Source organism: Etheostoma spectabile, chromosome 12 (genome assembly GCF_008692095.1).
Source record: "Etheostoma spectabile isolate EspeVRDwgs_2016 chromosome 12, UIUC_Espe_1.0, whole genome shotgun sequence".
Taxonomy (NCBI): domain Eukaryota; kingdom Metazoa; phylum Chordata; class Actinopteri; order Perciformes; family Percidae; genus Etheostoma; species Etheostoma spectabile.
Window position 1 is genome coordinate 22,016,835 of NC_045744.1, and position 9,529 is coordinate 22,026,363.

At 41.6% G+C, this 9,529-nt stretch overlaps 1 protein-coding gene across 2 annotated transcripts in view; it reads left to right on the forward strand.

The window, feature by feature from the left end:
- The window catches only part of LOC116699637 (xenotropic and polytropic retrovirus receptor 1 homolog), a 35,967-nt gene extending 26,518 nt beyond the window's left edge, over positions 1-9,449 (forward strand). Inside the window, exons 3-16 of one of the 2 annotated variants that reach the window (XM_032532321.1) lie at positions 456-557; positions 740-963; positions 1,594-1,743; positions 2,465-2,548; positions 3,254-3,335; positions 3,901-3,990; positions 4,304-4,401; positions 4,606-4,785; positions 5,937-6,104; positions 6,202-6,391; positions 7,236-7,402; positions 7,497-7,636; positions 7,817-8,038; positions 8,128-9,449. In XM_032532321.1, the coding sequence (XP_032388212.1) occupies positions 456-557; positions 740-963; positions 1,594-1,743; positions 2,465-2,548; positions 3,254-3,335; positions 3,901-3,990; positions 4,304-4,401; positions 4,606-4,785; positions 5,937-6,104; positions 6,202-6,391; positions 7,236-7,402; positions 7,497-7,636; positions 7,817-8,038; positions 8,128-8,182 (1,952 nt within the window). In that variant the 3' untranslated portion in view covers positions 8,183-9,449. Of the gene's footprint in view, positions 1-455; positions 558-739; positions 964-1,593; positions 1,744-2,464; positions 2,549-3,253; positions 3,336-3,900; positions 3,991-4,303; positions 4,402-4,605; positions 4,786-5,936; positions 6,105-6,196; positions 6,392-7,235; positions 7,403-7,496; positions 7,637-7,816; positions 8,039-8,127 lie in introns of both variants that reach the window. The other variant, XM_032532320.1, reaches the window with a different exon arrangement.
- Positions 9,450-9,529: the final 80 nt, after the last annotated feature.

Below are 9,529 nucleotides of genomic sequence, written 5' to 3' on the forward strand. Positions count from 1 at the left end.
TTTTCTTCCTTTAACAAAAACAAAAGTTGAATAATACACTTCTAGAGACAATATATCATGGGACATTTCTAAAAACCAATTGTTTTCTAAACCGAACGCACATCACATGTCAGTCTGACATTTATTTAATTTGTAAAGAAGTACATAACATGGATTTTCTGCATTTTCTGCTTTTGGTCTGTTTTCCTGGAAACGGATTTGATGTATAGACAGAAAATATTTAGGTCGCTCATTGGCAAAAAAAAAAAAAAAAAAATATATATATTTTATATATATATATATATATATATATATATATATATATATATTGATTCTGGGGAAAATTCTAGCCAAAAACAAACAAATCACGATGCGTACATTAATCGATTTTGATTCCCCCACCTTAACTAATTAGTGCTGGGTCTCCAGTCTGTTCTGAAAGGTTCACTAATCGGACACCTCTTATCTTCCTGCAGTCACAGACGAGGATACGGTTAAGAGGTACTATGCCAAGTTTGAGGAGAAGTTCTTCCAGACATGTGAAAAAGAACTGGCCAAGATCAACACCTTCTACTCTGGTAATAACTGCTTTATACACACACACACACACACACACACCCCACACACACACACACACACACACACACGCCGTTATATACCTATTAATCACTCCTTCAGATCAAGCTCTGACAGGCTGATGTGCTTATTATCCTTCAGAGGCATTTTATCTTTAAATCTCTTTTGTTCTCCTCCCCTTCAGAAAAGCTGGCTGAGGCTCAGCGGCGATTCGCCACGCTGCAGAACGAGCTGCAGTCCTCATTGGACGCCCAGAGGGAGAGCTGGGCTAACGGGCGGGGCCTGCGGAGGAGGAAGACAGTGTTCGCCCTGTCGCAGCAGGAGAGATGCAAACACAGAAACATAAAGGACCTGCAGCTGGCCTTCTCCGAGTTCTACCTCAGCCTCATACTGCTGCAGAACTACCAGGTGCTGGTCACACGCTCAAACTACATCTCAACCTGCAGACATGCAAAACAAATATACCCAACAGACAGTTGTCCGGGGGCAGTGCTGATCGTTCACAAGAAACAAAAACTGGGAATGGAAGTCAGCCTAAGATGTTAAAAATGCAAATAGTAACCAAAGTAATACATGTCTTAAGCCTAGCTGCTAAAGCTTTAAGTAATGAATGTATTGGTAATTGGGTGTGGTAATGATTGAATGAAGGACTGGTAGATCTTCTTCACATAACAGCCAAAAAACGTAGGTAATCTTTTGAATGGTTGGTAAAAATTTGACCATTCACTAGTCATTTGGCTGGTGGAGGAAAAAGTTCATTTGGAACCCTGATTATATGTGTAGAATAAGCCACTATTATATGTTTATTATCATTATTTCTGTCAATGCAGATAGGGCGTATACTGCACATTCAGTCTGCTTGACTAAACACATCTGTACCACATGCAGAGCCTTTTGTCATTTTTAGGTAACTTATCGTTTCACATCTTTCATGAGCAGTGTTTAACTGGTTAGTTTTGACAGGTTCTTCTTTCTTTAAACACATCTCTCTCTCTCTCTCTCTCTCTCTCTCTCTCTCTCTCTCTCTCTCCTCTGTAGAACCTGAACTTCACAGGTTTCAGGAAGATCCTGAAGAAGCATGATAAGATTTTGGAGACGTCGAGGGGGGCTGACTGGAGGGTGGTCCATGTTGAAGTGGCTCCATTTTACACATGCAAGAAAATCACACAGCTCATCTCTGAGACCGAGGTGCACACATATTTGTAGATATTCACGTGAACATGTTGAGATTCACATATGTTTTGTTAGCATTACTGTAGTTGAAGTCAAAGTTAAGGAAAAGTCAAACAGACACAGGCCTGCAGCTCTTATACATCCATGACACGGACCGAGAGCAGACAAGAGAGACGAGAGACAGCGGTGTGTCGAACTCGCTGTTGTGTTCGCACACTGCCTTTTCGGCAGGATTTGTACACGTCATTGCTGATTGAGTAGCACCTCTGACATAGCAACTGGGTCTGCGCGATATAAGGAAAATATGCAATAACGTTGAATATCGCAATAATAATATTACTTGCAAAAAATAAACCGATATTAAAGAGTACTCAGTTGTGCATTTCATGCTGCTTACAGTATTCTGCTTAAATACAACACATTGCTTGTTGAATTGAAAACACATGAAAGATAACATTGAACATTGAATTTAATATTTATTTATTTAAATTGTGCATCCCTTAAACCACCCAAACAAGAGAAAACGTACAAAGCCATTGCAGACCATTACGAGGAAACATTTTGTTAATCCCGGAAACCGTTCCTCACACATTGACCTCTGGGAATTCTGCTTTTTGCCTTGCTTTGCTTTTAAAGGTGGTGCAGTACATAAAGTCATTATTATGATGAATATTATCAAAATAATACCAGTTGGAAAGGGAGCCAACCTAACAAATTCTCTCTCTGTGTCTCTCAGGCGTTGGTCACAACAGAGTTGGAAGGTGGCGACAGGCAGAGGGCCATGAAGAGGCTAAGGGTCCCTCCCCTGGGAGCTGCACAGGTCAGACACACACACACACACACACACACACACACACACACACACACACACACTAGAGATTGAGCGGTACTGGTATTTTAAAGCTGATACCGATTACTTGTAGTTAATTAAACTGATAACCGTTATTTGTGCATTTACAGTGAAAATTATGATCTTTAAGAGAAGAATTAAGATTTTGTAACATTACAAACTTCAACACAAAACTTTGTTTAAATGCTTAAAGGAATTATTTAATGAATTAGAAACTTTCACCATAATCCACAGTAACAGAGAGTCAGATAGTGTTGTGGGCGGGACAGTAAGTTAGACTCAGTGGAGAGTGAAACCGAAGCAGAGAGACAGACACAGAGCAAAGTAGAACACTTTTTAATTCATTAACTTTATCGGTATCCGGAAAATAAAATACTGACACTGATAATCTGCAAATTGCCAAAAAATGGCCCAATAATCGGCCTATCCTTACACACACACACACACACACACACACACACACACACACACACACACCACACACACACACACACGCGCGCTCCTGTTGTCCTTTTATTGCACAAAGTCAAACTTGTACCCACCGAAAGTTTCTTTTGGTAACAGATGTCAACAAAGTGCATGAGCAGATGCCCAATTGAACTTGTCTTGTGATTTATGAACAAACTGGATTGTCATGCTCTGAGGGGTTGACTGTGTTCGACTGTCTGCCTACAGCCCGCTCCTGCTTGGACAACCTTTAGAGTCGGACTTTACTGTGGAGTATTCCTCGTCTTAATAGTCACTGTGGTCATTACAGGTAACACATACATGCAGTACATACACATGCACACATGCAGTCTATGCAATTCAACAATTGTTACATAAATTGGATATGTGAGAGGATAGAATATTTAAAAATTTGAAGGTTTGACACTTTGAGTCTTCTAGTGATTCAGTTTTGCTTCCTGGGAAGTAACTGTCACAGTCTCCGGGCCAGATAATATACAGCACTTGCTATATTTTGGCTTGCATCAAACACACTGTAGTTTGAGGGTTAAACCCTATTTATGTCTTTTGCATTGTGGATACTGTTTTATAATACTTAAGAAGACTGAAGGAATAAGTAAGTTTTTTTTTTCTCTCTCTCTCTGGCTCTTACTTTGTTTGATTTGTGCAAATAAAATAAAAGTCAAACTATGCTCTCCAGTTGGCAACACCACAATCATTATCAATATTCAGGGTCAATTTTGAAGAAAAAAAATTGCAATATAAGACTGGGCAAAATCATGTCATGTTAAGTTAAGTTGTTACTGAATGATCTTGTGTAAGTTTTCTCACTCTCCTTCTCTGGTTTTGCACTTCTATCATTTTCCTGTCACTAGGAGCTGTGGTGAGAGGAGACGCCGATGTTTGGCCCATGGTCAGGATCTACAGAGGAGGCTTCCTGTTAATAGAATTCCTCTTCCTGTTAGGTACACACACACACACACACACACACACACAAACACACACAATGCCAAGTTGGGTCTCAGGTTTCCGTGCATTCAGTTCAGGACATGGAAGGGAGAAAGGTAAACGTGTCTTACTGTACCCCAATAATACATGAAAAACATATACTTACTGCAATGGTAATGTTACATAAATTACAGTTTCAGTTACCAGTTCATATTGCACGTACACACACGTGCATCTTTCCCTACCTCCTAAGTTTGAATAGTTTCCCGTTTTAAGTAGGAGCTTAAAACAACGTGAAGTCCATATCAGTCCTGTGTTTCTATCTTCCAGGCATCAACACCTACGGCTGGAGGCAGGCGGGGGTTAACCATGTTCTCATATTTGAACTCAACCCCAGAAACAACCTGTCACATCAGCATCTGTTTGAGGTCTAAGCACACAAATGCAAACATTCTGTCTAACAAAATGAGATGGAAATAATAACTTTGTAACCTCGAGCATGTCAAGCAGTTGTTCTTTATATGAGTCAATATGCTGGATATTCATTTGTCTTTATGGATTGCAGACATTTCTCCATGCTGATGGATATTGTGACTGAATTAGTCCGTGTGTGTGTGTGTGTGTGTGTGCAGATTGCAGGTCTGTTGGGGGTGCTGTGGTGCGTCAGCCTGCTGTGCTGTCTCTTCAGTAGTAGCATCCTGGTACCAATGCAGGCTAACCCTCTTGCTCTCTACGGCCTCTTCCTCCTCTTCCTCATCAACCCCTTCAAGACCTGCTACTACAAGTCACGCTTCTGGCTGCTCAAACTCTTGGTAGTGTCACTCAGTTACAAACCATACAGTCGTCCTGTTTGTGTCTGTCACCACTGTTCATCTTTTGTGCGACCGCACGGTATATTTGATGCAGTAATTTAAACTCATTGTAGTTGACAAAAATGTATTAAGTGTTTGACCGTTTGAAATATCCACTATTTGACATGTCTAGGAAAAAAGTTGGTCTATTTTGCATCTTGAGTATTTTGGCTGAGCAGCGCTCAGTTCAACCGAAAGAAAATAGAGCTCCAGACTTACTTTTTCCATAGGTTCCACTGGTGCAACTACATTTTTTCATTTAGGTGCACCAGCACATCATTTTAAAGATTAGTTTTGGGCTTTTTACTTTATTAGATAGTGACAGTGGATAGACTAGAAAGTGGGGTTAGAGAGAGAAGGAACGACATGCAGCAAAGGGCTGCCCGTCAGACTTGATCCCCCTGATCCCAATCCCGGGCAGCTTCAAAGGACTCAGCCCACACTCTACTGGGCAAGCTAGAGGTCGCCCCCAGCACATAATTTAGGTGTACCCAAAAAATTTACAGCACCTTTTGGAGCCGCATTAAATTAAGCATACAAATATATGTATATATATAAAGGTGCAAATACATGTTTTTTTTCTTCATTTAAATCACTGCACAAACAAGAATGGGGACTGCTCTGCTGGCCACACAACAGATTTCAAGATCCAAGATTTTTTATTTGCCATTTGTACATACACCAAACAGTTCAGACACATTGGAATTTGTGCAGGCTCTTTGAGTCAAGTAAAAATAGAGTTAAGGACAAAGAAAAACTCACGGACAAAGATATTAAAACATCATACAATGTAAATAAATAAAAAAATATATAATACATTTTTAGATATTGTGCTATTTTAACTCTTATTTTTTTTCAATAGTGTGAATGTTGTGAATGTCAATGTGCGGAATTATCAAGTGTGATTTAAGAAATCTAATTTGGTCATCATTGAGAACAGTTCAGATGCCAGTTTAGTCCATCACAACACCCAAAATACAGAGCAAATGGATGCGGGAAAAATGGAAGTAGTCTACCTAGGCAGAGCGTACTAATGATTGCTTCAGGTCACGATTCTGCAGCCAAACTGCTAATAACTCTGACACTGTCCTCTATGGCCCTTTCTTTCACAGTTTCGAGTGGTGACGGCTCCGTTTCATCGGGTTGGCTTCGCAGACTTCTGGCTGGCGGACCAATTGAACTCTCTTGGTGTGGTTCTGATGGATCTGGAGTACATGATCTGCTTCTACAGTTTTGAACTGGACTGGAAAAAACACGATGGACTCGTCAGCAGTGAAGGTGAGACTGAACGATTAAAGGCTGTAAAGACTCCAATGACAATGGACCCATGCCTTGTCATGACCACTGTGTTTCTGCATGCCGCTCTCTGTAGGTAGAGACGTGTGTAACTCCTACTCCTATGGGGTCCGTGCGGTGATCCAGTGTCTTCCTGCTTGGTTCCGATTCGTCCAGTGCCTGCGACGTTACCGTGACTCCAAACGGGCCTTCCCTCACCTGGTTAACGCTGGGAAATACTCCACTTCCTTCTTTGTTGTGACCTTTGCTGCCCTATACAGCACACATAAAGGTAGAATGGAGACTCAAATACACTACACATCTTTGTTGTATTCCACGCACAGATCGCACCAGGTTTTTATAGGAAATATTTATTTTTATCTGATATTTATTTTTTCCAGAACTTAGTAAAAGTCCTCGCTGTTTTCTGATCTTCTCCTGTTTTACTGTTTTTATTGCATCCCTGTTTCCCTGTTATAAATTACCAGTCATGTCATACAGACCCTGAAAAATTGCATGCAACGCATGGAAATGAATTTCAATAGAAATATATCTGAATATATTTATAAAGTCGCTAAGAGGGTCTGAAAAGTTGCCAAATCTGGCGAGAAAGGCGCCGAGTTGGCAACACTGTCCACAACGTTACTGCTGAACCTTCATGATTTCACAAACAAAGAAGCGAAATCACAAAACGTGCGTGTGTCAATCACACCTTAAAAAAAACGAGTGGCCTCAAAAGGAATTTAAATTAACTCATTAACACATTCATCTTGACAGCCCTAGTTACTTCCTTAAATAAAAGGATATTTTCCAGCTTTCCAGGCCATTGTATATTTAGTATAGAGCAGCTGTTCCTGTTGTGTATCAGAAGCCAAAGTAACAGCAGGTTAAGATTTGATTAAATAATTCATCCCTTTTATGTAGACGTTAAAGGCTGCTTGGAATAATTTTCGAACGGTCGTGCACATGCAGTATTTTCCTCTAAGGGAAAAACATCGGTATCTGGGTTATAGAAAACATGTTTCCATTTTTAAACCTATTGATCCGATGCTCACCTTCTCTCTCTCTCTTTCTTTCTTTCTTTCTTTCTTTTTCTTTCTTTCTTTCTCTCGTTCTCTCGCTCTCTCCCCCCTCAGCTGAGGACCACGCTGACACCCAGATCTTCCTCTATTTATATATCGGCTGTTTAGTGGTCAGCTCATGTTACACACTGATCTGGGATCTGAAGATGGACTGGGGCCTGTTTGACCGCAACGCAGGAGAGAATACCTTTCTGAGAGAGGAGATAGTCTACCCACATAAGGTATTGGAGGAGAATGGCTTTTGATCCTTTCAAAATAAGACTATAAACTGTCATAAACTGTCATAACTGTCTTGTTCTCCGTCTCTCCCTCCAGGCCTATTACTACAGTGCCATAGTGGAGGATGTGCTGTTGCGTTTTTCATGGACTTTAACGGTCTCCCTCAGTACAGTCCCTGGGTTGCACAACATCTCTGACATACTGGCGACTGTACTGGCCCCAATGGAGGTCTTTAGGTACATACAATCTTTTTTGTTCTCTGACAGTTCTCTGCTTCATCTTTTCTATGACTGCTGATAAAGTCTGTGATGAAGAGAATGTGGCCCATTGTTGTTCAATATTGTTGGAATATAAATATTTGATGTACAGCATATGAGTAAAATTGGCCACTGACAGTTAATGTTTCTTCCTCGCAGACGTTTTGTGTGGAACTTCTTTCGATTGGAGAACGAACACCTGAATAACTGTGGTGAGTTCAGGGCCGTCAGGGACATCAGTGTGGCTCCGCTCAATGCTGACGACCAGACACTGCTGGAGCAGATGATGGACCAGGAGGACGGAGTCAGGAACCGGCAGGGCAAGAAGAGCTGGAAGAGGAGCTACAGCATGAGTCTACGCAGGCCGCGACTGGCCTCACAGTGAGTCTCATTAGCATTAGCATGCTAACCTGTTCTGTAACAGTACATGGCGTAAGTCAATACTGTAAATGCTCTTTTTCTCATTTCAGGTCCAAGACCCGTGACACCAAGGTTTTGATAGAGGACACCGATGATGACTCCTGACATCAGGCCACGCCCCTCGCCTGGGTCCAGAATTTATTCAAAGGGGGAACCTCCACCTCCTAATCGAGGAATCACCCAGCGAGTCGGGCGTTGAACTCACAGCCAAGGAAGGGTTTTAAAACTCATGCCTACGTAATCCTTTCTCCGATGCATGAGCCGCTGCACGGGTTCAGAACTATTTCAAGGGAGGAGCTTTCACCTCTTGAAGAAACAACCCAGCAACATGGCCATCAAACTCCTACTCCTACCTTCAATAATAATCAGGGGTAGGCGTATCACTTAAACTCTACTTTACCCAAGCCGTGGGTGAAAACTCTCTTCCTGTCATCCACAGCCACCCAGAGGTGGACTATTTAACTAAACCCACTCCTCAGCCATTGCTTGGGCTCTTTCCTAAAAGCCTCAGCCTAGCATGAACAACGCAGCTAAACGGAATGCAAGCCGATCATCCTGACAAGAAGTGTCCCCGCTCCCTCTCGGTGCCACGCCGCTCCCACATAGGGAGAATCCGACGTCAAGCCTACTGCTGTTGAGGACCAAAAGGTTTTTTTCCTCACCTTTTAGCTATTGGTCTCCGCCAACACCACACCCTAAAAGAACTTGCATCAACTTGTAATTTAGACTTCAAAATGAACCTAAAGCCCCCCTTTTTTTCCAATAAGAGAAAAGAAGGATTGAAAAGTGTCCTCCTTTTCTCCTTTCAGCGACTTTTTGGGCCTTGTGAACCTTCTTCCTGACTGCTTGGTGAGCAGACTATGCTGACAAACATTTGATAACGCCAATCAGTCAGTCACTCTTCAGCTTGCCCCTTCAAATCATCACAGAGCTGCCTACCTGCACCTTACATGCTTTAGAATCACACACAGAAACATGCACTTTGTAGAAGTGAAACGGAGTGGAATGCCTATTGTGTGTTCACACACATACAGACAATGATTTAATTTGTTTTTATGTTCATGGATGTGCGACCCTTGATCTCTCAGAGACCATAGGAAGAAACAATGACACACGCGAAGAATAGACTAGGGATTATTTATAACCGTGGTTGTAAATATGAGACGGACCAAAGTGGGAGGTGGGGTGAAAATATTCCAAAAATTTCAAATACTCCATAATAAAAATCAAATAGTGAGTTCAGAGTGCGTCAAGCAGCACTGGAATGACTGTTCAGCCTTGATGCTGAGAGGGAAACTTAACTTTTGTTTCCGGAAAAATATGAAGATCACCTTAATCATCCTGCGGTAACTCCAACTGTCACCCCATGCGGGGGAAAAAAAATCTTACATTTGGAAATGGTTTTACTGAATGTATGCCAACGTATTTATGTATGTATGTATGTATGAGTGG